The sequence below is a fragment of the Agelaius tricolor genome, unplaced genomic scaffold (genome assembly GCF_023055355.1).
Source record: "Agelaius tricolor isolate 1412-34295 unplaced genomic scaffold, bAgeTri1.0.p SCAF_69, whole genome shotgun sequence".
NCBI lineage: Eukaryota > Metazoa > Chordata > Aves > Passeriformes > Icteridae > Agelaius > Agelaius tricolor.
The window spans coordinates 1126953-1154428 of record NW_027269329.1 but is presented as its reverse complement, the minus strand read 5'-3'; the positions used below and the strand labels follow the sequence as shown (position 1 = coordinate 1154428).

Below are 27476 nucleotides of genomic sequence, written 5' to 3'. Positions count from 1 at the left end.
GGGATGAGGAGGAGCCGGAATTCCCGGTTTGTGGAGAGAGCTGGGAATTGTGTGGGGGGAAGAGAGGGGTTTGGAGCTGAGCTCGGGGCAAAATCCAGGGAATGGAGCTGGAAAAGGGAATGGAGAATCCTGAGGGAGCTGAGGGTGGGCTCAGCCTGGAGAAAAGGGGGATCCAGGGGGAATTTGGGATCTGCCAGGGGGGATTTGGGATCAGATCCCAGGGAACGGAGACGTAATGAGAGGGAACTCCTCAAGTTGCACCAGGGCAGGTTTAGGCTGGACATTCAGGGGAATTTTTCCATGGAAAAGCATTGGAAAATTCCATTTTTCCATGGAATTTTTCCATGGAAAAGCATTGGGAACCATTTTCCCAAAATTCCATTTTCCATGTACTTTTTCCATGGAAAAGCACCAGGCCAGGTTTAGGTTGGATACTTGGGGGAATTTTTCCATGGAAAAGCACCAGGCCCGGTTTAGGATGGAAAAAGCACCATTTTTCCAATGGATTTTTTTTCCACGGGAAAGCATCGGGAGCCATTGGAAGGGACTCAGGGGGGTGCATTCCCATCCCTGGAGGGAATTTCCGGGAATTCCTTGGGCCGCTCCGGGAATTCCACCCCACCCTCACCGGGCCCACACAACCCTCAGCACCGCCCTCGTCCCTAAACGTGGAATTTTCCCTAAACGTGGAATTTTCTCGTGGTGGCAGGAAGGAGGCCGGGCTGAAGAACGCGCTGCCGGCCGTGGGGCTGAAGCTGAACGACCTGATCCAGCGGCTGCAGCTCTGCTACCAGCTGACCACGGCCGGCAAGTTCGAGGAGGCCGTGGAGAAATTCCGGCTGATCCTGCTCAGCGTGCCCCTGCTGGTGGTGGACAACAAGCAGGAGATCGCCGAGGTCAGGGGTGGGGCGGCGTCGCGGTGGGATTCCCGAGGGGGAAATGTGGGATTCCCGAGGGGGAAATGTGGGATTCCTGAGGGGCAAATGTGGGATTCCTGAGGGGGAAATGTGGGATTCCCGAGGGGGAAATGTGGGGTTCCTGAGGGGGAAAATGTGGGATTCCTGAGGGGGAAATGTGGGATTCCTGAGGGGGAAAATGTGGGGATCCTGAGGGGGAGATGTGGGATTCCCGAGGGGGAAATGTGGGATTCCCGAGGAGGAAATGTGGGATTCCCGAGGGGGAAATGTGGGATTCCTGAGGGAGAAATGTGGGGATCCTGAGGGGGAAATGTGTGAATTCCTACCTTGGAAAACACAGAATTTCTGAGGGAGAGATGTTGGAATCCTGCCCTGAAAACCATGGAATTCCTGAGGGGGAAATGTGGGATTCCTGAGGGGGAAATGTGGGGATTCCTGAGGGGGAAATGTGGGATTCCCGAGGGGGAAATGTGGGATTCCCGAGGGGGAAATGTGTGAATTCCTACCTTGGAAAACACAGAATTTCTGAGGGAGAGATGTTGGAATCCTGCCCTGAAAACCATGGAATTCCTGAGGGGGAAATGTGGGATTCCTGAGGGGGAAATGTGGGGATTCCTGAGGGGGAAATGTGGGATTCCCGAGGGGGAAAATGTGGGGATCCTGAGGGGGAAAATGTGGGAATTCGTGAGGGGGGAAATGTGTGAATTCCTGCCTTGGAAAACACAGAATTTCTGAGGGAGAGGTGTTGGAATCCTGCCCTGAAAACCATGGAATTCCTGAGGGGGAAATGTGGGATTTGTGAGGGGCAAATGTGGAATTCGTGAGGGGGGAACGTGGGATTCCTGAGGGGGAAATGTGGGATTCCCGAGGGAGGAAATGTGGGATTCCTGAGGGGGAAATGTGGGGTTCCTGAGGGGGAAAATGTGGGGATCCTGCCCTGAAAATGTGGGAATTCGCGAGGGGGAAATGTGTGAATTCCTGCCTTGGAAAACACAGAATTTCTGAGGGAGAGGTGTTGGGATCCTGCCCTGAAAACCATGGAATTCCTGAGGGGGAAATGTGGGATTTGTGAGGGGCAAATGTGGAATTCGTGATGGGGGGAAATACGGGGATTTCTGAGGGAGGGAAATGTGGGAATTCCTGAGGGGGAGATGTGGGAATTCCTGCCCTGAAAAACATGGAATTTCTGAGGGGGAAATGTGGAAATTCCTGAAGGGAGTAAACATGGAATTCGTGAGGGGGAAATGTGGGATTTGTGAGGGGGAAATGTGGGAATTCCTGCCCTGAAAAACATGGAATTCCTGAGGGGGAAATGTGGAAATTTCTGGAGGGAGTAAACATGGAATTCCTGAGGGGGGAAATACGGGGATTTCTGAGGGAGGGAAATGTGGGAAATCCTGAGGGGGAAATGTGAGGATCCTGCCCTGAAAAACATGGAATTCCTGAGGGGAAATTGTGGGAATTCCTGCCCTGAAAAACATGGAATTTCTGAAGGGGGAATGTGGGATTCATGAGGGGGAAATGTGGGAATTCCTGAGGGAAAAATGTGGGATTACTGAGGGGAAAATGTGGGAACATGGAAAACATGGAATTCCATGAAAAACATGGGATTCCCAAGGGGGAAATATGGAAATTCCCGAGGGGAAAATGTCGAATTCCTGAGGGGGAAATGTGGGGATTCTGCCCTGAAAAAATATGGAATTCCTGAGGGGGGAAATGTGGGAATTCCTGAGGGGGAAATGTGGGAATTCGTGAGGGGAAAATGTGGAAATTCCTGAAGGGGGGGAAACATGGAATTCATGAGGGGGAAATGTAGGAATTCCTGAGGGGAGAAATGTGAGAATTCCTGAGGGGAGAAATATGGGATTTCTGAGGGGGAAGTTGTGGGATTCCTGAGGGGGGAAATGTGGGATTTCCCATCCCGATCCTGGGGTGTCCCCAGGGAAGGTTTGATCCCTGGTTTTGTCCCAAAGGCACAGCAACTGATCGCCATATGCCGGGAATACATCGTGGGGTTGTCCATGGAGATCGAGAGGAAGAAACTGCCCAAGGAGACTCTGGAGCAGCAGAAGAGGATCTGTGAGGTGAGGGAGGCCTGAGGGGAAAAACAAGGAATTCCTGAGGGGAAAACATGGAATTCCTGAGGGGAAAACATGGAATTCCTGAGGGGAAATAATGGAATTCCTGAGGGGAAAACATGGAATTCCTGAGGGGAAAACATGGAATTCCTGAGGAGGGAAATGTGGAATTCCTGAGGGGGTAAATGAGAGAATTCTTGAGGGGGAAAACACAGAATTCTTGAGGGGGAAATGTGGGAATTTCTGAGGGGGAAAATGTGGGAATTTCTGAGGGGGAAAATGTGGAATTCCTGAGGGAGGAAATGTGGAATTCCTGAGGGAGGAGATGAGGGAATTACTGAGGGGAAAACACAGAATTCATGAAGGGGAAATGTGGGATTTCCGAGGGTAAATGTGAGATTCCCGAGGTGGAAAAACCTCACTGGAAGTTTGAAATTCTGCCTTCAATGCAAACACAACAGAGAAAAAGGGATTCCCTGTCATAATTCCCGTTATTCCTAAGGATTTTAACCCTTGCTTTCCCTGGCAGATGGCCGCCTACTTCACACACTCCAACCTGCAGCCCGTGCACATGATCCTGGTGCTCCGCACCGCCCTCAACCTCTTCTTCAAGCTCAAGAACTTCAAAAGCGCTGCCACCTTTGCCCGGCGCCTGCTCGAGCTCGGCCCCAAGCCCGAGGTGGCCCAGCAGGTGAGACCCCAAATGGCCCTGTGCCCAAATGGCCCTGTCCCCAAATGGCCCTGTGCCCAAACACAGCAGGTGAGACCCCAAATGGCCCTGTGCCCAAATGGCCCTGTCCCCAAACACAGCAGGTGAGACCCCAAATGGCCCTGTCCCCAAATGGCCCTGTGCCCAAATGGCCCTGTCCCCAAACTCAAGGGTGAGATCCTCAGATGAGGCCCTCAAGTTGGGAAACACCATTTTTGGGGTGTCCTTGTCCCCAAACCCGAGCTGAGGCCCTCAGGTGTGGAACCCTTCCTGTGATACCATTTTTGGGGTGTCCCTGTCCCCAAACTCCCACTGTGACCCTTTTTGGGGTATCCTTGTCCCCAGACTCCCACTGTGACCCATTTTGGGGTATCCCTGTCCCCAAACCCCCGCCATGACCCTTTTTGGGGTTATCCTTGTCCCTAAACTCCCACTATGACCCTTTTTATGGTGTCCCTGTCCCCAAACTCCCACTGTGACCTTTTTCTGGGGTATCCTTGCCCCAAACCCCCACTGTGACCCTTTTTAGGGTACCCCTGTCCCCAAACCTTTGCCGTGACCCATGTTGGGGTGTCCCCCTTTCCCCGTGCTCACGGCGCTGTCCTTCCCAGACGCGGAAGATCCTGGCGGCGTGCGAGAAGAACCCCATTGACAGCCACCAGCTCAACTACGACCAGCACAACCCCTTCGACATCTGCGCCGCCTCCTACCGCCCCATCTACCGCGGCAAAGCCGTGGAGAAGTGTCCCCTCAGCGGGGCCTGCTACAGCCCCGAGTTCCGGGGACAGATCTGCCGCGTCACCACGGTGAGGGGACGCCGCTGGTTCCGTGGGGATTGCATCCCACTGAGCTGTGGGCTGGGAGAAACCGGGGTTTAGAGGTGGTTTGAGGGGTCAGCACCACCCTCATGGGGGAAATTTTGTGGTTCTGGAGGGGGTTTGGGGTCTCTCCCGCAAGGGAGGCCTGTGGGAGTTGGGCCTGGTTGGGCTGGAGGAGGCTGAGGGGGAAACTTCTCCATCCGTGGAAATATCTCAAATATCCATGGAAATACCTCAAATACTTGTGGAAATACCTTAAATATCCCCAAAAATCTCTCCTCTGAGAGGGGATTTAGGCTCTGGAGCCTTTTTCCCGCAAGGGAGGCCTGTGGGAATTGGGCCTGGTTGGTCTGGAGGAGACTGAGGGGGAAATTTATCCAGCTGTGGAAATAACTCCAATATCCGTGGAAATATCTTCAATATCCATGGAAATATCTCCAAAATGCCAAAAAAGTCTCTCATCTGAGAGGGGATTTGGGCTCTGAAGTTTTTCTCACAAGGGAGGCCTGTGAGAGTTGGGCCTGGTTGGTCTGGAGGAGGCTGAGGGGGAATCTTGTCCATCCATAAAAAAAAATTCAATATCCATGGAAATATCTTAAATAACTCCTCAAATTTCCACACAAATCCCCCAAGAGATCTCAGAATGCTCCCAAACCCCTCCCAGAGCTCCCAGCGCAGGCTCAGGAGTGACAGCCACAAAACCAACCCCTAAATCCCGAGTTTTCACCCCTAAATCCTGAATTTTCACCCCTGAATCCTCTCTTTGTCCCTGCAGGTGACGGAGATCGGGAAGGACGTGCTGGGGCTGCGCATCAGCCCCCTCCAGTTCCGCTAGGAATTCTCCTGGAGAAGGAAATTCCCAGTCCCCCACCCCAGCTTTCCCCCCACTCCCTCCCCTTGGCCATTCCCATCCTCTCTTCCTGGTTTTTCCCCACTCTGGAATGCCAGATTGGGTTTTTTTCCCCCACATTTAGCAGGAATTTTTTTTCCTTGTTCCCAGAGCAATTTTCCTGTGCTTTTATCCCAGAGGGGGAAGGGGGGGGCCTCTTCCCAAATCCTGGTTGTGACACAACCACCTCTGCTCCCCTTAAAATCCTAAAAAATTGCTCAGAAAACCTGGGATGGGCTCTGTACATCCCGAATCCAGGGAAATCCTGCTCCCTCTGGAAGTGTCTCTGTGTTTGTTGATTCCTCCTGCTGTCACCATGGCAACTCAGTGAGCTCCCATTGTTAATAAAGTTCATTAATAACCTGGATTTTCCTGATTTGCAGCTCAGGACACACCAAATAAACCCTGGAATTGAATCCCTTTTCCCACCTCTGCTTGGAGAGCTGGGAATTTTCCAGAGGATGGGATCGGCTCTCCTGGGATGACTGGGAGCTGTGTGTGTTAATTAGTGGGGTGCAATTAATGCCCCAATTAACCCTGAGGGCCCATCCTGCATTTCCAGGTGCAGTTTTGTCCTTTGGCACTCCCGGGTTTGGCCCCAGGGCACGGAGAAGGCTCCGGGATTCCCAAATTTGGGTGGATTCTGGTGTTAATGGTAGATGAGTGTTGTTTTCTGTGTGCTTTTGTTGTTTTGGGTTTCCTGTAGCAATAAACCCACATGTAATGAAAATAGAAGAAGGTTATCACCTTGTGTTAATGTGTGTGTGGTGTTGTATTGCTCTGTATTGCAGGGTGGGCACAGGGTGAGCAATCCAGAGCAGTACAGAGCAGTACAGAGCAATACAGAGCAGTACAGAGCAATCCAGAGCAGTACAGAGCAATGCAGAGCAGTCCAGAGCAATCCAGAGCAGTACAGAGCAATCCAGAGCAGTACAGAGCAGTACAGAGCAATGCAGAGCAGTCCAGAGCAATGCAGAGCAGTCCAGAGCAATCCAGAGCAATACAGGGCAGTACAGAGCAGTACAGAGCAATCCAGAGCAGTACAGAGCAGTACAGAGCAGTCCAGAGCAATGCAGAGCAGTCCAGAGCAGTACAGAGCAGTACAGAGCAATCCAGAGCAGTACAGAGCAATGCAGAGCAGTCCAGAGCAGTACAGAGCAATCCAGAGCAGTACAGAGCAATCCAGAGCAGTACAGAGCAATGCAGAGCAGTCCAGAGCAGTACAGAGCAATCCAGAGCAGTACAGAGCAATGCAGAGCAGTACAGAGCAATCCAGAGCAGTCCAGAGCAATCCAGAGCAATACAGGGCAGTACAGAGCAGTACAGAGCAATCCAGAGCAGTCCAGAGCAATCCAGAGCAGTCCACAGCAATCCAGAGCAGTCCAGAGCAGTACAGAGCAGTACAGGGCAATCCAGAACAATCCAGAGCAGTCCAGAGCAATCCAGAGCAGTACAGAGCAGTCCAGAACAATCCAGAGCAATCCAGAGCAATCCAGAGCAATCCAACACCACACACACATTAAAGGTGACCTCTCTCCTCCTTGCTGTGACACCTGGGCTGGCAGGGATGACACAGTGACCTCGGCCGGCCGATGCTGCCTGTGCCATCACCTGGCACTGACGTGTTTGATGAAAATCCTTTGGCTGGGATTTTTCTCCTGAGAAGCCTCAGAACAGAAATGGAACCAATAACGATCTGCTGGCTGTGGAGTGTGGGCTGGAGATGGTTTAGCAACAGGGGCATCTTGGATTGGTCTCCTGTGCATTGTTTCTACTCGATGACCAATCATGGTCCAGCTGTGTCGGGGCTGTGAGCAGTCCCAGGTTTTTATTATTCATTCCTTTCCAGCTTTCTGATGTCTCCGTGCTCTTTTAGTGTAGTTCCAATTTCTCATTTTCTTTTAATAGAATAGAGATCATACAATAATATTTCAGCCTTCTGAAAGGTGGAGTCAGATTCTCATCTCTTCCCTTGTCCTGGGGACCCTCAAACACCACCACAATCAGCGGCTTGAGCTGGTCTGGGCAGCAGCAAATGAAATAAAATGAAAAGCTTTAAAAATAGAAAAATTAAATAAAATATGAAATAAAAAGTACAATTTAAGAAATAAAATAAATGCTTTAAAAAGAGAAAAATTAAAAACAAAAATTAAATTAAAAAAATTTAAGAAATAAAATAAATGCTTTAAAAATAGAAAAATTAAATAAAAAAATTAAATAAAAAATTAAATTTAAGAAATAAAATAAACGCTTAAAAAATAGAGAAGTTAAAACCAAAAATTAAATAAAAAAAAATTAAGAAATAAAATAAATGCTTTAAAAATAGAAAAACGAAAACTAAAAATTAAATTAAAAAAAAAAAAGCTTTTAAAATAGAAAAACTAAAAATAAAAATTAAATTAAAAAAAGATAAAAAGAAAGCTTTAAAAATAGAAAACTAAAAAAACAAAATTAATGAAAAAATAAAATTAAAAAAACCCAAAAGCTTTAAGAATAGAAAAATTGAAAAACAAAATTAAAAAATAAAATAAAAAGCTTTAAAAATAGAACAATTAAAAATAAAAATTAAAAATAGAAAAATTAAAAATAAAAAAATAAAATAACAAAAATAATTTAAAATAAATGAAGGACAAAATAAAAACTGTAAACTGCCATAAAAGTTCCATAAAAGGTAGTGCTGTAATGCAAGACCCTCAAACACCACCACAATCACCAGCTTGAGTTGGTCTGGGCAGCACCAAATGAAAGAAAATAAAAAGCTTTAAAAATAGAAAAATAAAAAATAAAAAGTAAATAAAAAAGAAAATTAAAAAATAAAATAAGAAGCTTTAAAACTAGAAAAATTAAAAATAAAAATAAAATAAAAAATAAAATAAAAAATAAAATTAAAAAAATAAAATTAAAAAAATAAAATAAATGCTTTAAAAATAGAAAAATTAAAAAAAAATTAAATTAAAAAAACTAAAAGCGTTAAAAATAGAAAAATTAAAAATAAAAATAAATAAAAAAATTTAAAAAATAAAAGCTTTAAAACTAGAAAAATTAAAAATAAAAAGTAAATAAAAAATAAAATAAAAAAATAAAATAAAAAGCTTTAAGACTAGAAAAATTAAAAATAAAAATTAAATAAAAAATAAAATTAAAAAATAAAATGAAAAGCATTAAAAATAGAAAAATTAAAAATAAAAATTAAATAAAAAGTAAAATTAAAAAAATTTAAAAAAAGCTTTAAAAATAAAAAATTAAAAAATAATTAAATTGAAAAAATTTTAAAAAAGGCTGCAAAAATAGAAAAATTAAAAATAAAAAAATAATTAAAAAAAATTAAATTGAAAAAATTAATTAAAAATTAATGTAAAGTAAAATAAACACTGTAAAGTGCTGTGAAGTACTGTAAAAGTTCCATAAAAGGGAGTGCCGAAATGCACGAGTGTCGTAAAAGGTGCCGTAAAGCGCGACTGTCGTAAAAGGTGCCGTAAAGCAAAACTGTCGTAAAAGGTGCCGTAAAGCAGAACTGTCGTAAAAGGTGCCGTAAAGCAAAACTGTCGTAAAAGGTACCGTAAAGCAAAACTGTCGTAAAAGGTGCCGTAAAGCGCGACTGTCGTAAAAGGTGCCGTAAAGCGCGACTGTCGTAAAAGGTGCCGTAAAGCGCGACTGTCGTAAAAGTGCCGTAAAGCAAAACTGTCGTAAAAGGTGCCGTAAAGCAAAACTGTCGTAAAAGGTGCCGTAAAGCGCGACTGTCGTAAAAGGTGCCGTAAAGCGCGACTGTCGTAAAAGTGCCGTAAAGCGCGACTGTCGTAAAAGGTGCCGTAAAGCAAAACTGTCGTAAAAGTGCCGTAAAGCGCGACTGTCGTAAAAGGTGTCGTAAAGCGCGACTGTCGTAAAAGGTGCCGTAAAGCAAAACTGTCGTAAAAGGTGCCGTAAAGCGCGACTGTCGTAAAAGGTGCCGTAAAGCGCGACTGTCGTAAAAGGTGCCGTAAAGCAAAACTGTCGTAAAAGGTGCCGTAAAGCGCGACTGTCGTAAAAGTGCCGTAAAGCAAAACTGTCGTAAAAGGTGCCGTAAAGCAAAACTGTCGTAAAAGGTGCCGTAAAGCGCGACTGTCGTAAAAGGTGCCGTAAAGCGCGACTGTCGCAAAAGGGGCAGTAAAGCCCGACTGTCGCAAAAGGGGCCGTAAAGCGCGACTGTCGCAAAAGGGGCAGTAAAGCCCGACTGTCGCAAAAGGGGCTGTAAAGCCCGACTGTGGTAAACGGCAGTGCTGTAAGGCTCTGGTCAAGGACGCTGCTTCTGCAGCATCGAGGCTGGTGACACACCCGTGTAATGATGGGACAAACTCACTCTGCCCACGACAGAGATCTCTATAAGCATCTAAAGCCTTTCTAAATTTCAATGCCAAGTCAGTTACCGAAACAGGAGCCAAAAATCCTCTTAGAATGAACTTTATTGTATTTTTCCAATGCTGACCGTTCAGCTCTGTTTACCAGACCTTTGGACACAGTTTGTATAAAGCACTTTAATAGCATCTCCCGCCGGGATTTGGCTGCCGGGCAGCTGCTACCAGCTTGCCGGGCGCTGCTTGAGCTGTGTTTGCTGCACGGGGGGTGCCGCCGCAGCTGCCACGCCGAGCTCCGCCCCTCCTGCGGCTCCGCCCCTCGCCACCGCGAGTCTCCAGCCGGACACGCCCCCCATTTCCCCATCGGACGCCGCCGCTCCGGTACCCGCGGTCCTGCTCGCCCCTGCCGCCCCGCTCCCCGCCCTCGCGGTCCCGACACCCGCCCCCCCCGGCCCCGGCCAACCCCCGGCCCCTCCCACCGCTGCCGCCATCCCCGCCTTTGCCATCCCGTCGGTCCCGGCTGTCCCGGGCCCCGCCCCTCAATCCCGCCCACCGGCGTCACCGGCCCCGCCCCCTCCTGCCGCCGCCGCTCCCCCCCCCCACCCCCCCCCCCCCGTTCCCCGCGAGTGCAGCCGCTCCCGCCCCCCCCCCACGTCCCCCTCGCCCCCTTTGCCGACACAGCGGGGCCGGTGCTGGCCCAGGTCCCCTCGCTGCTGCTGCGTCTCTGCCGTTCCCTGCGGCTCCCGGATCTGCGGTGCCGAGCGCTCCTGGCGCGGCCGCGCTGCGCCCCCTGCGGACGTTGCCGCGGGAAGCTCTGCCCCCCCCACCCCCCCCCGGCGTTCCAGCGCACGCCGCACACCCCGAGCTGCCCACGGACCCCGCGGCAGTGCAAACGCCCCCGGCTGACCCCGTCCCTGCCGGCGTTCCGGCGCAATCCCCCGGCCCCGGCACGGCACCGCTTGCGCTGGGACCGGAGCGCCCCGGCCCGCCCAGCCCGCCCGTGCCGGCGCCGCGGCGTCCGCACCGGTGGCTGCAGCCCGCCCGCCCTGCCGCCGCTCCAGCCCCGCCTCTGCCGTGCCTGCCGCCGCTCCAGCGCAGCCTCTGCCGTGCCTGCCGCCGCTCCAGCCCCGCCTCTGCCGTGCCTGCCGCCGCTCCAGCCCCGCCTCTGCCGTGCCTGCCGCCGCTCCAGCCCAGCCTCCCGTCCGCGCCGCCCCTGCCCGCCGGGCCGGCAGCCACCGCAGCCCCCAGCGGCTGCAAGCCGCGGCCCCCCCCGCCGCCTCCACGCCGCTCCTCCCGCCACCCCGGGATCATCTCCCGCTGACGAGGCCGCCCCGCCGCCGCCCGTGGTCGCTTTCCCGCTCCTGCCGCTGCCGCTCCATGGCGGGCGGAGCCGCGCCTTCCCCAGCGCAGCCCCCCGCTTCAGAGCTGCCGGATGGCGCAGCTCCGCCGCCTCCTGCAACCACGGGGGTCCCGGCGTTCCTTTCCACGGCTGCGGCCGCAGCCCCGGCTCCCGTTTCCGCAGCGCCGCCGCCTCCCGCACCCCCCGGCCCGCCCGCCGCCGCCGCCGCCATCAGGGCTGTCCCCCCGCTGCCCTAGTAACGTAATCCACGCATGCGCAGTTGCTACAACCCCCGCACCAGCGATATCGCTCCGCGCCGCCTCATCCAACCACGGCGCCGCTTCCGGGATCAGCCGCACGCATGCGCAGTTCTATTCCCACGGCTCCGCCGCCACCCGCCGCTGCTTTGACCGCGGCTTTGGCACAGCGCGGTCCCGGTTCCGAGCCGCTGCGTGCCGCTGTCCGGCCACAGCCGGCATCCCTGTGCGCTGGCACGGCGCTTCCGCCGCCACCGGGTCCGTACACGGCACCACAGCAGGGGAAAACTGCAGCGCCGTGCGTGTATCCTTCCGCGTCTCTCGCTCTGCCGGACCTCTCTCGGCCGCATCACCGAGAGTTTCCCCCCCCCCACCCCCCCACCCCCCCCCCGGCAGCGCGCGACTCTGCACAACCGACACCTGATATCCCTCCGCGCTTTCGCCTTCCGCACCCCTAGCACCGAGTGGGACTACTTTGTGTCACGATTCGTCCGCACAGCCGCATCCGTGCACACAAACCGGGCAGCGAGGAGGGGGAGGCTGGAATATGACAGACCTGAGGGGAAAAACAAGGAATTCCCGAGGGAAAAACATGGAATTCCTGAGGGGGGAAGTGCAGGATTCCTGAGGGGCAAAATGTGGGAATTCCTGAGGGGGAAAAATGTTGGAATTCCTGAGGGGGAAATGAGGGAATTCCTGAGGGAGAAAATGTGGGAATTCCTGAGGGGAAAATGGGGGAATTCCTGAGGGGGAACCCAAACCCTTCCCAGAGCTCCCAGCAGAGGCTCAGGACTGACAGCCACAAAACCAACCCCTAAATCCCGAATTTTCACCCCTAAATCCTGAGTTTTCACCCCTAAATCCCAAATTTTCACCCCTAAATCCCGAGTTTTCACCCCTAAATCCTGAATTTTCACCCCTGAATCCTCTCTTTGTCCCTGCAGGTGACGGAGATCGGGAAGGACGTGCTGGGGCTGCGCATCAGCCCCCTCCAGTTCCGCTAGGAATTCTCCTGGAGAAGGAAATTCCCAGTCCCCCACCCCAGCTTTCCCCCCACTCCCTCCCCTTGGCCATTCCCATCCTCTCTTCCTGGTTTTTCCCCACTCTGGAATGCCAGATTGGGGTTTTTTTTTCCCACATTTAGCAGGAATTTTTTTTCCTTGTTCCCAGAGCGGTTTTCCTGTGCTTTTATCCCAGAGGGGGAAGGGGGGGCCTCTTCCCAAATCCTGGTTGTGACACAACCACCTCTGCTCCCCTTAAAATCCTAAAAAATTGCTCAAAAAAACTTGGGATTGGCTCTGTAAATCCCGAATCCAGGGAAATCCTGCTCCCTCTGGAAGTGTCTCTGTGTTTGTTGATTCCTCCTGCTGTTGCCATGGCAACTCAATGAGCTCCCATTGTTAATAAAGTTCATTAATGACCTGGATTTTCCTGATCTGCAGCTCAGGACACACACACAAAAAAAAAATAAAATAAAAAAAATTGGAATTTAATCCCTTTTCCCAGCTCTGCTTGGAGAGCTGGGAATTTTCCCGAGGATGGGATTGGCTCTCCTGGGATGATTGGGAGCTGTGTGTGTTAATTAGTGGGGTGCAATTACCGCCCCAATTAACCCTGAGGGCCCGTCCTGCATTTCCAGGCGCAGTTTTGTCCTTTGGCACTCCCGGGTTTGGCCCCAGGGCACGGAAAAGGCTCCGGGATTCCCAAATTTGGGTGGATTCCGATCCCTGCAGGGGAGAGAGGGATGGGAATGACGATCCCGGGGATGCGATTCCAGGGATTGTCCTGCTGGGAATGTCCAGGGTGTGGAAGGAGGGGCTGGAAGTGTCCAGGGAATGGGGCTGGGAAAGGGAATGGAGAATCCTGAGGCGGCCAAGCCTGGAGAAAAGGGGGATCCAGGGGGATTTGGGATCTGCCAGGGGGGATTTGGGATCTGATCCCAGGGAACAGGGGCAGGACAAGAGGGAATGGCCTCGAGCTGTGCCAGGGCTGGAAATTTGGGATGGTTTTTCCATGGAAGAAGGGTTGGGAAGCACCGGAAGGGGCTCAGGGAGGTCCCAGCTTGGATCCCCATCCCTGCAGGGAATCCCTGGAATTTTGAGCAGGTGAGGATCACTTTGGGATTCTTCCCCCCACCACCCCTTCACAGATCCCAGAATCCCTCGGGGTCTTCAACGTTTTCAAACTTTTATTTATCCATAAAAAAGCAGGGGGAGGAGTGGGGTGAAAAAGGGAATGCTCGCATTCCCTCACTTCCAGCACTCCATGGGGAATTCCGGGGGGGATCTGGGCTGGAGCCGGAGCCTCTGGGTTCAGGGTTTGGGGGATTTGAGGATCAGGGAGTCGTGGCAGGCCACGGCGATGCCCCCGATGAGGTTCAGGAACTCCTGGAAGTCCAACTGCCCGTCGCTGTTCATGTCCAGCTTCTTCATCATCCTGTCCACCACGCCCGGGTCCTTCTGGTTCTGGGGGAAAAAAACCCCAAAAAAATGGGAATTTGTGCCTGGAATGAGGGGGGGAATTCCCTGCCCAGGAAGGGAGGGGAGCTCAGGGAATCCTGGAGTGGTTTGGGATGGAGAATCCACCTCGAACAGCCACGTTCAGGGACGTTCCCACAATCCCATCCTGGCACAGCCCCAGGGCAGGGACCCCCTGGATCATCCCATTGATCCCATCCCATGGATCCCATCCCATTCCATTGATCCCATTGTTCCATTGATCCCATCCCATGGATCCCATCCCATTCCATTGATCCCATTGTTCCCATGGATCCCATCCCATGGATCCCATCCCATTCCATTGATCCCATTGTTCCCATGGATCCCATCCCATCGATCCCATCCCATTCCATTGATCCCATTGTTCCCATGGATCCCATCTCATTGGTCCCATCCCAACCCGCTGATCCCATCCCAACCCCGTGGATCCCATCCTCTCCTATCGATCCCATCCCATTCCATTGATCCCATTCCATTGATCCTATCCCCACCCCATTCCATGGATCCCATGGATCCCATCCCATCCCAATCCCATGGATTGCATTGATCCCATCCCATCAATCCCATCCCATCCCATCCCAATCCCATGGATTGCATTGATCCCATCCCATCGATCCCATGGATCCCATCCCCATCCCATGGATCCCATCCCATCAATCCCCTCCTACTCCATGGATCCCATGGATCACATTGATCCCATGAATCCCACCCCATCAATCCCATCCCAATCCCATGGATCACACTGATCTCATCCCAATCCCATGGATCCCATCCCATGGATTCCATCCCAATCCCATGGATCCCATCCCATGGATCCCATCCCAATCCCATGAATCACAGTGATCCCATCCCAATCCCATGGATCACACTGATCCCATCCCATCCCATGAATCCCATCCCATGGATCCCACCCCATGGATCCCATCCCATGGATCCCATCCCAATCCCATGGATCCCATCCCATCCCATGGATCCCATCCCATCAATCCCCTCCCAATCCCATGGATCACACTGATCCCATCCCAATCCCATGGATCCCACTCCATGGACCCCACCCCGTGGATCCCAGGCCCCCCCGTTCCCGCACCTTGGTGAAGGCGGCCAGCTCGGTGTCCATGAAGGCGCGGAATTCCCGCTTGGAGAGGGTGCAGGAGTCGCCCTCGCGGCCGGCGTAGCGCTGGAACACGGCCAGCAGCGACTCGATGCAGCGCTCCGTCTCCGTGGGCTGGGCGGCCAAAATCCCGGGATTTGGGGTCAGGGCAGGGCGGGGGAGCCCCCTCTGCCCGTCCCGGGTGTGCCGGGGGCAATTCTGGGGTTTTTGGGAGCAGGGAGAGGCCCCCTCTGCCCATTCCAGGAGCAGTTGTGGTTTTTTGGGGATGAGGGAAGGGCTGGAGGAGCCTCCCGTGCCCATTCCAGGTGTGCCAGGGAGAAATCCCGGGTTTTTTTGGGGATGAGGGAAGGGCTGGAGGAGCCTCCCGTGCCCATTCCAGGATTTTTGGGAGCAGGGAGAGGCCCCCTCTGCCCATTCCAGGAGCAATTGCGATTTTTTTGGGGATGAGGGAAGGGCTGGAGGAGCCTCCCGTGCCCATTCCAGGTGTGCCAAGGGCAATCCCAATTTTTTTGGGATGAGGGAAGGGCTGGAGGAGCCTCCTCTGCCCATTCCAGGTGTTCCAGGGGCAATCCCAATTTTTTTGGGATGAGGGAAGGGCTGGAGGAGCCTCCTCTGCCCATTCCAGGTGTTCCAGGGGCAATCCCAATTTTTTTGGGATGAGGGAAGGGCTGGAGGAGCCTCCTCTGCCCATTCCAGGTGTTCCAGGGGCAATCCCAATTTTTTTGGGATGAGGGAAGGGCTGGAGGAGCCTCCTGTGCCCATTCCAGGTGTTCCAGGGGCAATCCCAGTTTTTTGGGGATGAGGGAAGGGCTGGAGGAGCCTCCTGTGCCCACTCCAGGCGTGCCAGGGGCAATCCCAGTTTTTTGGGGATGAGGAGCCTCCTGTGCCCACTCCAGGCGTGCCAAGGAGCAATCCCGAGTTTTTTAGGGAGCAGGGAAGCCCCTCCTGTGCCCGCTCCAGCTTTTCCAAGAGCAATCCCGGCTTTTTCGGGCTGCGGGAAGGGCTCAGCCGGACCCGTCCCGCCGCATTTTTCCCTGGGTTTCGCTCCCTGGCGCAGCGGGACGGGCCCGGAGCGGGAGCGGCTCCTGGAAAATGCCCTGGGGAGGCGGCGGATCCGTGCCAAGGGCCGGGCTGGATCCGCTCTTTCCCCCTTTTCCCCCACCCCACCCCGAGTTTTCCTTGTTTTTCACCCATTTCCCCCGGTTTTTACCCATTTCCCCCGTTTTTCTCTGTTTTTTTTTTTTTTTTTTCCCTGTTTCCCCCCAGTTTTTTCCTGGTTTTCTCTACTTTTTCTCATTTTCCTTCCGGTTTCTGCCCCCCATTTTCCACCCGTTTTCTTCCTGTTTCTCCCACCCTGATTTTCCCCTTTTCCCCCGTTTTCCCCCCATTTTCCACCCGTTTTTTACCTGCTTCACCCCCCTGTTCTCCCCCTATTTTCCCCCCATTTTTCCGTTCCTTCCCCCTATTCCTTCCTCCCCTTGGGACCACGCCCTATCCCCTCCCACTCCGATTTTGGGGCGTTTTGCCGGAAAATCTCCATTTTCCGCCGCTCGGGATCCATCTGCCCCCCAAATTCCCGGGATTCCCTCACCATGGCTGGGACAGGCGGCGGCTCCGCTCCGGTTTTTGGAGTTGCAGGATCGGGAGAAAAAGCTCGGGGAAAGTTCGGGAGCCCCGCCCGGGCTGAGTCAGCCCCGGACGCGTTGGGCAATTCCCGTTTCCAGCGCAACCGCGGCTCCTCCCGCGCCCCTGGAATGTGCCCGGCCCGGTCCGGGGCTTTGCGGGCATTCCCGAATCCGGCTCCATCCCCGTTTGCTCCTTGGGATATCCCTGGAGTCGTCCTCGGGCATGGGAGCGGGGGGAAAATCCTAAAGATCTTAACGGGGAGGTTGGGGGAAAAAGGGGGGAAATTTCCTTAAAAATCTTCCGGGAGAGACTGGAAAAGGGAAAATCCCAAAATATTCAGGGGGAGGCTGGAAAAGGAAAAAAGGAAAAATTCCCCAAAATCTTCTGGGGGGAGCCTGGAGCGGAGAGGGGTTAAACACCAGGGATCAGGATGAGTTTTGGGATCCCGGGAATTCTGATCTGGGACTCGGGAGGTTTTCCCTTTCCCCTCAATTTCCTGCCCCCGAACTCCCATTTTTCCCGAATTTTGGGGTTTTCCCCCAATCCGCCTCTCCCAAAGGGAATTTTCCCGAGCTGGGATCTCCCTTTGGGGTTTCCCTCCCGCTCGGAACCCCCCGGTGACATCGCGGGGGGAAGGGGAGGTGACATTTCCCTGTGCCAGGGCCAATCCCGGGCATCTGGGACATTCCGGTCCCGGAGGCTGCGGGAGGGAGACGCCGCCATCTGTGCGGCCACATGGCCCTGGCACTGTCCCTGTCCCTGGCACTGCCCCTGGCACTGCCACCAAGGGCTGACAGCCATGGCACTATCCCTGCACTGTCACCAAGGCTGACAGCTGTGTCACTGTCCCTGGCATTGCCACCCAGCCCTGCCACTGTCCCTGGCACTGCCCCTGGCACTGTCACCGAGCTGTGTCACTGTCCCTGGCACTGCCACCAAGTGCTGACAGCTGTGTCACTGTCCCTGGCACTGCCACCAAGCCGTGTCGCTGTCCCTGGCACTGCCACCAAGGGCTGACAGCTGTGTCACTGTCCCTGCCATTGTCACCAAGGGCTGACAGCTGTGTCACTGTCCCTGGCATTGCCACCGAGCTGTGCCACTGTCCCTGGCACTGTCACCGAGCTGTGTCACTGTCCCTGGCATTGCCACCAAGCCGTGTCACTGTCCCTGGCATTGCCACCGAGCTGTGCCACTGTCCCTGGCACTGTCACCCAGCCCTGCCACTGTCCCTGGCATTGTCACCAAGGGCTGACAGCTGTGACACTGTCCCTGGCATTGCCACCGAGCTGTGTGACTGTCACTGTCCCTGGCATTGCCACCGAGCTGTGTCACTGTCCCTGGCATTGTCACCGAGCTGTGCCACTGTCCCTGGCACTGCCACCAAGGGCTGACAGCTGTGTCACTGTCCCTGGCATTGTCACCAAGCCCTGCCAGTGTCACTGTTCCTGTCCCTGGCATTGTCACCGAGCTGTGTCACTGTCCCTGTCCCCATCACTGAGCCCTGCCAGTGTCACTGTTCCTGCTCCTGTCACTGTTCCTGTCCCTGGCATTGTCACTGAGCTGTGTCACTGTCCCTGGCACTGTCCCTGGCACTGCCACCAAGTGCTGGCAGCTGTGTCACCGCCCCTGGCATTGTCACTGAGCCCTGCCAATGTCACTATTCCTGTTCCTGTCACTGTTCCTGTCCCTGGCACTGTCACCGAGCTGTGTCACTGCCCCTGGCCCTGTCCTTGTCACTGAGCACTGGCATTGTCACCAATGCTGTCCCTGTCCCCATCACTGAGCCCTGCCAGTGTCACAGAGCTGTGTTCCTCTTCCTGTTCCTGTCCCTGGCATTGTCACCAAGTGCTGGCAGCTGTGTCACCGCCCCTGGCATTGTCACCGAGCCCTGCCAGTGTCACTGTTCCTGTTCCTGTTCCTGTCGCTGTTCCTGTCCCTGTCCCCATCACTCAGGGTCAGTGCAGGGACGGAGCCTTGGGAGAGCCCCTGGCTCCAGCCTGGGGTGGGAATTGGGAATGGGAATTGGGGATTGGGTGGGATTTGGGATCAGGAGGAGTTTGGGACTGAAATGGGAATGTCTGATCCCAACTGGGAATGCCTGACCCGAACTGGGAATGCCTGATCCCAACTGGGAATGCCTGACCTGAACTGGGAATGCCGGATCCCAGCCCTCCCAGCCCTCCCAGCCCTCTGGAAGGTGACGCTCGGAGCCTCTGCAGGAATCAGCCGTTTATTCCCATTTTCCATGCGATAAAAAGGAAGGAAAAGGAAAAGGAGGAGAAGGAGAATCTCCCACCCACCACCAGCACCCTGTGGCTCCAAACCCCTGGGCCTGGAGCTGGAATTCTGCTGGAATCGAGGCTAAAAAGGTGATTTTTTTTTTCCCCCCAGTCTTTAGGATTTCCAGGCCCCAAAATCAGGAATTTTTTTGGAGTTTAACGGCAGAAGCCAAGAGCAGCCCCAGCCCCAGGGCTGAGGGGAACCTGAAGTGACACCCCAGGGTGCAAAAGAGGACAGAGGCACCCAAGGACTCCAATTAGAGCAGAAAAAGTGATTAAATATCGAGGGGCACACCCAGCAGGGAAGCAGAAACTCCGGATCCGGGGGGATCTCGCTTCCTGCTGAGGATTCATTCCAGGGAAAAGCCCCCAGACCCCACTGGACACCCCAGGATCCTTTTGAGTCCATCACTGCTGGGCCACCACATCCTGAGGGGCAGAAGTGATCCTCAAAAGGACCTGGAGAGGCTCCGGGGAGAGGCAGATCCCCCTCAGGACGTCTTGGATTCATCCCTGGGGCGGCTCGGGGCCTCCTGCGGGGCCTCCTGGCCCTGCTTGGTGCCACCGTCCTGAGAAACCCGGGAGTTTTCGGCTTCCCGGGGGCTCCTCTTGCTGGGTTCCTCCTCAGGAGCCTCCTCGCCCTCCTGGGTTCCCTCCCTGAGGGTCTCTCCGGGCTCTCTCCTCTCTGGATCCCGGCGTTCCGGGGGGATGCAGCCCTTGGCCTCGCCGTCCTCGCGCTCTCGCCGGGGGCAGCCGGATCCGGGCTCCCGCGGGGCCTTCTGGGGCCCCTCGCCCTGGGGCTGGCCCTGCTCCACCTCGGGGACCTCGGGGCGCCTCCGGAGCTCCTTGCATTTCACCCGCTCGCCCTTCACGGCCTCCGGCTCGCCGGAATCCCGCGGGGCTCCGGAATCCCGCGGGGCTCCGTCCTTCGCCTCTTTTCCGCATCTTTCCCGGGGCTCATCCAGACCCTCGTCGGGCTTTTCCTGGGGGCATTGGGATGGTGGCACCTCGGGGTGGCCCCTGAGGGGGTCACTCGGTGGCCGCGGGGACGCGGGGCAGGTCCGGACGCGCACGGGCCGGCCCCGCTGGCCGGGCTGGCGGCACACGATCTCGTAGGTGGCGGCCTCGGGGTCCTGCAGGTTCTGGATGACGTGCACCAAGTAGGCCACGGTCTGGGGCTCCAGGGGCTCGGGCAGCAGCCGCACCTCGGGCCGGACATCGGGGTCAGCGGGGCGGTACCGGACCCTGAGGTCACTGACGGGCGCCTCCTGTCCCGGGGGGCAGAGATCAGCGGTGTCCACGTCCAGGGTCTGGTACCGGCACCGGCCCGGCTCCAGCTCCTCCTCCTCATCTTCCTCCTCCACGACCTCCAGCCTGATCTCCTCCCTCTGGTCAGTGATGGTCACTTCTGCCTCCCTGTCCCGGGCACGGCGGCTGCGGCGCTCAGACACCTCCAGCTCCCGTTCCTGGTCAATTCTCCTCTCCCTCAGGGCCTCTCCCCTCTCTCTGACCCGGGAGATTCTCCTCTCTGGCTCTGCTTCCTCCCCACGCTCACAGGGACGCTCTCTCCTCCTCAGCTCCTCTTGTGGTTCCCGGATCTCACGGCGCACTTTGACATCGGCTTCAGCTGCTGCCACTGAGATCTCTCTGTCCCTCTCGTACCTCACTGATTCTCTCTGTCTCCTTCCATCATCTTCAATCTCACGAATTTCTCGCCCTTGTGTCTCCTCCCTTTCCCGTGCCCGGCGCTCAGACACCTCCACGTCCCGTTCCTGGCTGATTCTCCTCTCCCTCAGGGTCTCCTCTCTTTCTCTTCTGGGGCAAATTCTTCTGTCATCTCCACACTCACAGGGATAATCCCTCCTCCTCAGCTCCTCACCTCGTTCCCGGATCTCACGGCGCACTTTGACATCGGCTTCTGCTGCTGCCACTGAGATCTCTTTGTCCCTCTCGTACCTCACTGATTCTCTCTGTCTCCTTCCATCATCTTCAATCTCACGGATGTCTCGCTCTCGTCTGTCCCGTGTCTCTCTCTGGCCAATGGCAGCCACTTCTTCCCTTTCTCGTGCCCGGCGCTCAGACACCTCCAGCTCCCGTTCCTGGTCAATTCTCCTCTCCCTCAGGGCCTCTCCCCTCTCTCTGACCCGGGAGATTCTCCTCTCTGGCTCTGCTTCCTCCCCACGCTCACACGGACGCTCTCTCCTCCTCAGCTCCTCTCGTGGTTCCCGGATCTCACGGCGCACTTTGACATCGGCTTCAGCTGCTGCCACTGAGATCTTTCTGTCCCTCTCGTACCTCAGGGTTTCTCTCTGTCTCCTTCCATCATCTTCAATCTCACGAATTTCACGCTCACGTCTGTCCCGTGTCTCTCTCTGGCCAATGGCAGCCACTTCTTCCCTTTCTCGTGCCCGGCGCTCAGACACCTCCACTTCCCGTTCCTGGTCGATTCTCCTCTCCCTCAGGGTCTCCTCTCTTTCTCTTCTGGGGCAAATTCTTCTGTCTTCTCCACACTCACGGGGACAATCCCTCCTCCTCAGCTCCTCACCTCGTTCCCGGATCTCACGGCGCACTTTGACATCGGCTTCAGCTGCTGCCACTGAGATCTCTCTGTCCCTTTCGTACCTCACTGATTCTCTCTGTTTTCTTGCATCAGCTTCAAGTTCACGGATCTCACAAATTTCACGTCTGTCCCGTGTCTCTCTCCGGCTGCCCCTGGCCACTTCTTCTTGTGTCTGGTGCTCAGACACCTCCACGTCTCGTTCCTGGTCGATTCTCCTCTCCCTCAGGGCCTCTCCCCTCTCTCTGACCCGGGAGATTCTCCTCTCTGGCTCTGCTTCCTCCTCACGCTCACAGGGACGCTCTCTCCTCCTCAGCTCCTCACCTCGTTCCCGGATCTCACGGCGCACTTTGATGTCAACTTCAGCTGCTGCCACTGAGATCTCTCCGTCCCTTTCGTACCTCACTGATTCTCTCTGTCTTCTTGCATCAGCTTCAAGGTCACGGATCTCACGAATTTCACGTCTGTCCCGTGTCTCTCTCCGGCCAACTGTGGCCTCTTCATCCACCCTTTCCCGTGTCCGGCGCTCAGACACCTCCACCTCCACATCCAGCTCCTGATCAATTCTCCTCTCCCTCAGGGCCTCTCCCCTCTCTCTGACCCGGGAGATTGTCCTCTCTGGCTCTGCTTCCTCCTCACGCTCACACGGACGCTCTCTCCTCCTCAGCTCCTCTCGTGGTTCCCGGATCTCACGGCGCACTTTGACATCGGCTTCTGCTGCTGCCACTGAGATCTCTCTGTCCCTCTCGTACCTCAGGGTTTCTCTCTGTCTCCTCCCATCACCTTCAATCTCACGGATGTCTCGCTCTCGTCTGTCCCGTGTCTCTCTCCGGCCAACTCTGGTCACTTCTTCCCTCCTTTCCCTTGCCTGACGCTCAGAGCCCTCCAGCTCCAGCTCCCGTTCCTGGTCGATTCTCCTCTCCCTCAGGGTCTCCTCTCTTTCTCTTCTGGGGCAAATTCTTCTGTCTTCTCCACACTCACGGGGACAATCTCTCCTCCTCAGCTCCTCACCTCGTTCCCGGATCTCACGGCGCACTTTGACATCGGCTTCAGCTGCTGCCACTGAGATCTCTCTGTCCCTTTCGTACCTCAGGGTTTCTCTTTGTCTCCTCCCATCACCTTCAATCTCACGAATTTCACGCTCTCGTCTGTCCCGTGTCTCTCTCTGGCCAATGGCAGCCACTTCTTCCCTTTCTCGTGCCCGGCGCTCAGAGCCCTTCACGTCCAGCTCCCGTTCCTGGTCGATTCTCCTCTCCCTCAGGGCCTCTTCCCTCTCCCTGACCCGGGAGATTCTCCTCTCTGGCTCTGCTTCCTCCTCACGCTCACAGGGACGCTCTCTCCTCCTCAGCTCCTCTCGTGGTTCCCGGATCTCACGGCACACTTTGACATTGGCTTCAGCTGCTGCCACTGAGATCTCTCTCTCCCTCTCGTACCTCAGGGTTTCTCTCTGTCTCCTCCCATCATCTTCAATCTCACGGATGTCTCGCTCACGTCTGTCCCGTGTCTCTCTCTGGCCAATGGCAGCCACTTCTTCCCTTTCCCGTGTCTGGCGCTCAGACACCTCCACCTCCACGTCCCGTTCCTGGTCAATTCTCCTCTCCCTCAGGGCCTCTCCCCTCTCTCTGACCCGGGAGATTCTCCTCTCTGGCTCTGCTTCCTCCTCACGCTCACAGGGACGCTCTCTCCTTCTCAGCTCCTCTCCTCGTTCCCGGATCTCACGGCGCACTTTGACGTCAGCTTCAGCTGCTGCCACTGAGATCTCTCTGTCCCTTTCGTACCTCACTGATTCTCTCTGTCTTCTTGCATCAGCCTCAAGGTCACGGATCTCACAAATTTCACGTCTGTCCCGTGTCTCTCTCCGGCCAATTGTGGCCTCTTCATCCACCCTTTCCCGTGTCCGGCGCTCAGACACCTCCAGCTCCCGTTCCTGGTCAATTCTCCTCTCCCTCAGGGCCTCTCCCCTCTCTCTGACCCGGGAGATTCTCCTCTCTGGCTCTGCTTCCTGCTCACGCTCACAGGGACGCTCTCTCCTCCTCAGCTCCTCTCGTGGTTCCCGTTCCCGGATCTCACGGCGCACTTTGACATCGGCTTCAGCTGCTGCCACTGAGATCTCTCTGTCCCTCTCGTACCTCAGGGTTTCTCTTTGCCTCCTTCCATCATCTTCAATCTCACGGATGTCTCGCTCTCGTCTGTCCCGTGTCTCTCTCTGGCCAACTCTGGTCACTTCTTCCTCCCTTTCCCTTGCCTGGCACTCAGAGCCCTCCAGCTCCAGCTCCTGTTCCTGGTCGATTCTCCTCCCCCTCAGGTTCTCCTCTCTTTCTCTTCTGGGGCAAATTCTTCTGTCTTCTCCACACTCACGGGGACAATCCCTCCTCCTCAGCTCCTCTCGTGGATCCCGGATCTCACGGCGCACTTTGACGTCAACTTCAGCTGCTGCCACTGAGATCTCTCTGTCCCTCTCGTACCTCAGGGTTTCTCTCTGTCTCCTTCCATCAACTTCAATCTCACGAATTTCACGCTCACGTCTGTCCCGTGTCTCCCTCTGGCCAATGGCAGCCACTTCTTCCCTTTCTCGTGCCCGGCGCTCAGACACCTCCAGCTCCCGTTCCTGGTCAATTCTCCTCTCCCTCAGGGCCTCTCCCCTCTCTCTGACCCGGGCGATTCTCCTCTCTGGCTCTGCTTCCTGCTCACGCTCACACGGACGCTCTCTCCTTCTCAGCTCCTCTCGTGGTTCCCGGATCTCACGGCGCACTTTGACATCGGCTTCTGCCACTGAGATCTCTCTGTCCCTTTCGTACCTCAGGGTTTCTCCCTGTCTCCTCCCATCAGCTTCAATCTCACGGATGTCTCGCTCTTGTCTGTCCCGTGTCTCTCTCTGGCCAATTCTGGTCACTTCTTCCCTCCTTTCCCTTGCCTGCTGCTCAGAGCCCTCCAGCTCCAGCTCCTGTTCCTGGTCGATTCTCCTCTCCCTCAGGGTCTCCTCTCTTTCTCTTCTGGGGCAAATTCTTCTGTCTTCTCCACACTCACGGGGACAATCCCTCCTCCTCAGCTCCTCTCGTGGTTCCCGGATCTCACGGCGCACTTTGACGTCAACTTCAGTTGCTGCCACTGAGATTTCTCTGTCCCTCTCGTACCTCACTGATTCTCTCTGTCTCCTTCCATCATCTTCAATCTCACGGATGTCTCGCTCTCGTCTCTCCCGTGTCTCTCTCAGGTTTCTGGCAGCCACTTCTTCCTCCCTTTCCCATGTTCTGCGCTCAGACACCTCCACCTCCATCTCCTGTTCCTCATCCACCCTTCTCTCTCTCCTTCTCCCTTTTCTTCTGGGATCGTCTCTTTCTTCCCTCTCCTGCTCCTCCCGGATCTCCCTTTCCCTTTCTGCAGATTCCAGCTCCCGTTCCCGCTTTGTCCTCTGTCCGTAGCCCCGTTCCTCTGGCTCTGCTCTCCCACATTCCCCGAGGTCGATCTCTAACGGTTCCTCCAGGTACGACTGGTGCGGCCGCCTGGACTCTGCACATTCCAGCTCAGCCGCCCGGCTGCTTCTCCCTTCCAGCTCTCTTTGTCCCAGCTCACTCCGGCGGTGCCGTCTCCTCTCTTCCCGGAGCAATTCGGGTTCCTGTGGCTGATTGTCACCTTCTCCATCTGCTCCTCGTGGCCGCTGGGCTCTTTCATCACGCCCTGGCTCCTGGCGGCTCCACCGGTCCGGCCGTGGTTGGGGTTCTCGGCGTTGCTTGCCCGTCCTCACGTCTGCCACTTCTTCCTCCTGGTCTCTCCTGCCTCCCTCTCGTCTGTCCTGCTCCGGGGGCTGCCGCCTTCTCCGGCTCTCCCGCTGCTCGCTCGGCTCCTGGCTCCGTTCCCGGTATTCCTGAGGGATCAGCTCCCCACTCCGCGTGTGACGTTCCTGCTGATCCCTCCTCGTTTCCTCCGAGATTTCCACCTCCCTGACCCTGAGGTCTCCTTGCAGCTCAGCCTCACGAATCCTCTCCCAGGTTTGTCGTTCCTCCTCCTCCTCCTGGAGCTGCCGGCGGCTCCCTCTGCTCCTGAATTCCGGCTCCCGCAGGGATTTTCCTCCAGTCGGGAGCTTTGTCCTCTGCACCAGGAACGGGGCCCTTGGCTGGAACCAGAAGCAGCACTTGGCCACCCGGAACACCAGGAGGAGGAACTCGTTGAAGTCGATGTCCCCGTCCCCATCCCACTCCAGGAACTGCAGGATCTTCTCGATGGTCTGAGGGTCGTGTGGCTTCTGCAGGGAAAAAACACGGGGTGGGGGGAAAAAGGGGAATTTTTGTCTTCCCTCTCCTTGGGGGAGAAATGCAACAATGGGAGGGGAAAAAGGGGAATTTTTGTCTTCCTGCTCCTTGGGGGACATCGATTGCCACAATGGGAAGAGTCACAGGAATTGTCCTTCCATCTCTCACAATTTCACTTTTAGGGCTCAGCACCAGCTGTGGGAATTCATTCCCCAAAATCCCCCCTGGATCCCCCTTTTCTCCAGGCTGAGCCCCCCCCAGCTCCCTCAGGAATTCTCCATTCCCTTCCCGGCACAAAGGAACCCAACCTTTGGTGGAGCCCAGCCTTTGGTGGAGCCCAGCCTTTGGTGGAGCCCAGCCTTTGGTGGAGCCCAACCTTTGGTGGAGCCCAGCCTTTGGTGGAACCCAGCCTTTGGTGGAGCCCAACCTTTGGTGGAGCCCAGCCTTTGGTGGAACCCTCCCCGTTCCCTTTCCAGGGAGGATTTTGCCATTCCCACATCCCGGCCCTTCCTGCAGCGCTCACCACCAGGGAATCTGCGAACTCCCTCTGGATCAGCTCCCTCATCCTCCTGCGGCTGAGCCCGGCGCCGTCCCCATCTCCCCGGGCGTGCTGCTGGAAGACGCCGACGATGGTGGCGATGCTGTCCAAGAACGGGGACATCCTGCAGATCCGAGCGAGCCTGCGAGGGACAGGAGCGGACCAGGGGCTGGGGGATCCCTTTGGGAGGAGGGAGGAGAATTCCCGGCTCCGTGTTCCCCCCTGGGAACACATTCCGGGGTTTCAGTGGGATGGGGAGTGGCCTCTGGCCTCGCCACGGACGCGTTTGGGTGACGTCGGAGCGGGAATGGTGACGGGGATGCGGTGACAGGGAGGGACCCGGCGGTGCTGACTCAGGAGCTGCCCCCAGATCCTGCCCCGTGGGGTTATCCCATGGAATATTTCCTTGGAATGGGCACTAAATGGAACCAGTCCAGCCCCTCTGCTGTCCAGGGAGGTCTCCACGGAGCTTCTCCTCTCCAGGTGAACACCTCCAGCTCTCCCAACCTTCCCCCAGCCCTTGGAGCATCTCCATGGCCTCATTCCAGGACTTCCTGGTGTTTCCAAGATCCATCCCTGTGATCCTGGTGAGAGCAGCTTTAACCCAACCCAAGACAAGATCTGGGGCAGAGACCTCAAGAGCTGCGTCTGGAAACCTCCAAAGCCTCCTCCTTCCCTCCTTCCTCCCTTGTGGCATCCCCAAGCCGCCCATGGGGAACCTCCGTGCCCGATCTGATCCCGGGGAGCTGCGCCGTGCCCGATTCCCGCCTCCGGAACGTGCCCGGGCACACGAGCACTCCCTGCCCCGTGGAAACGCCGGAATTTCCACGGAGAAGGGGCCACTGCTCCGGCCGGGAGCTGACCCCACACCCAAGAAAGCCCCCAGACCTCTCCCCTATTCCCTTCCCTCAGCGACAACCCAACCCAACAACCCCAACAGGGAGAAACCCTTGGGTATTCCCAAAAAACGCCGGGAACGACTCTCCCGTCCTCCATGAAATCCCGGGGAAACACCAGAATTCCCAACCAAGGGGAAAATTCCCGGCAGAGGGAACATTCCCAAGGGAGCCACTCACCCAAGTCACCGTCGGGAGCGAGTGGGATTCCTGGGAAGCCGTGCGGAGCCAGGCGAGGACGGGGCTGCTTTTATAGGGTCCCCGTTGGGGTTGGAGAGGAGCCACCCTTCGTGGACGTTGTCCTGATTCATCCTGGGCCAAGCCCAGTCCCAAACGGGTTATTTGGCTTTATCAACCCTTCCCTATCATTTTCGCCCCGAAAT

General features: G+C 55.4%; 4 protein-coding genes across 7 annotated transcripts in view; 2 read left to right on the top strand and 2 right to left on the bottom strand.

Moving 5' to 3' along the window:
• COPA (COPI coat complex subunit alpha) overlaps positions 1–5778 on the top strand; it is a 40647-nt gene extending 34869 nt beyond the window's left edge. For all 4 annotated transcript variants that reach the window (XM_071417381.1, XM_071417382.1, XM_071417383.1 and 1 more), the window contains 5 exons: positions 710–896; positions 2891–3001; positions 3525–3686; positions 4316–4510; positions 5298–5778. In XM_071417381.1, the coding sequence (XP_071273482.1) occupies positions 710–896; positions 2891–3001; positions 3525–3686; positions 4316–4510; positions 5298–5357 (715 nt within the window). In that variant the 3' untranslated portion in view covers positions 5358–5778. The remainder of the gene's footprint in view (positions 1–709; positions 897–2890; positions 3002–3524; positions 3687–4315; positions 4511–5297) is intronic.
• Positions 5779–8833: 3055 nt separating this feature from the next.
• On the top strand, positions 8834–12764 carry LOC139584995 (proline-rich protein 2-like). Its single transcript, XM_071417372.1, has 3 exons — positions 8834–8853; positions 9894–11337; positions 12283–12764. Exons 1-3 carry the CDS (start codon positions 8834–8836, stop codon positions 12340–12342), a joined length of 1524 nt encoding a protein of 507 aa, XP_071273473.1. The 3' UTR covers positions 12343–12764.
• Positions 12765–13508: 744 nt separating this feature from the next.
• Positions 13509–16692, bottom strand: S100A11 (S100 calcium binding protein A11). The gene is made up of 3 exons (XM_071417404.1): positions 16539–16692; positions 14924–15061; positions 13509–13803 (listed from the first exon to the last, which is right to left on the bottom strand). The coding sequence occupies exons 1-3, from the start codon at positions 16539–16541 to the stop codon at positions 13651–13653; spliced, it is 294 nt and encodes a 97-aa protein (XP_071273505.1). The 5' UTR covers positions 16542–16692; the 3' UTR covers positions 13509–13650.
• Positions 16693–19343: 2651 nt separating this feature from the next.
• On the bottom strand, positions 19344–26417 carry LOC139584994 (trichohyalin-like). Its single transcript, XM_071417371.1, has 2 exons — positions 26183–26417; positions 19344–25652 (listed from the first exon to the last, which is right to left on the bottom strand). Exons 1-2 carry the CDS (start codon positions 26318–26320, stop codon positions 19344–19346), a joined length of 6447 nt encoding a protein of 2148 aa, XP_071273472.1. The 5' UTR covers positions 26321–26417.
• Between the last annotated feature and the right edge of the window lie 1059 nt (positions 26418–27476).

Bases quoted from the DNA above. Each gene is read 5' to 3' on its own strand.
- LOC139584994 (XM_071417371.1), bottom strand. From the start codon at position 26,320: ATGTCCCCGTTCTTGGACAGCATCGCCACCATCGTCGGCGTCTTCCAG. The intron at 25,653-26,182 runs GTGAGCGCTGCA...TTTTCCCTGCAG, and splicing joins AGTTCGCAGATTCCCTGGTG to AAGCCACACGACCCTCAGAC.
- LOC139584995 (XM_071417372.1), top strand. From the start codon at position 8,834: ATGCACGAGTGTCGTAAAAG. The intron at 8,854-9,893 runs GTGCCGTAAAGC...TCTGTTTACCAG, and splicing joins ATGCACGAGTGTCGTAAAAG to ACCTTTGGACACAGTTTGTA. The intron at 11,338-12,282 runs GTAACGTAATCC...TTGTCCCTGCAG, and splicing joins GCTGTCCCCCCGCTGCCCTA to GTGACGGAGATCGGGAAGGA.
- S100A11 (XM_071417404.1), bottom strand. The intron at 13,804-14,923 runs GTGCGGGAACGG...TTTTTCCCCCAG, and splicing joins AGCTGGCCGCCTTCACCAAG to AACCAGAAGGACCCGGGCGT.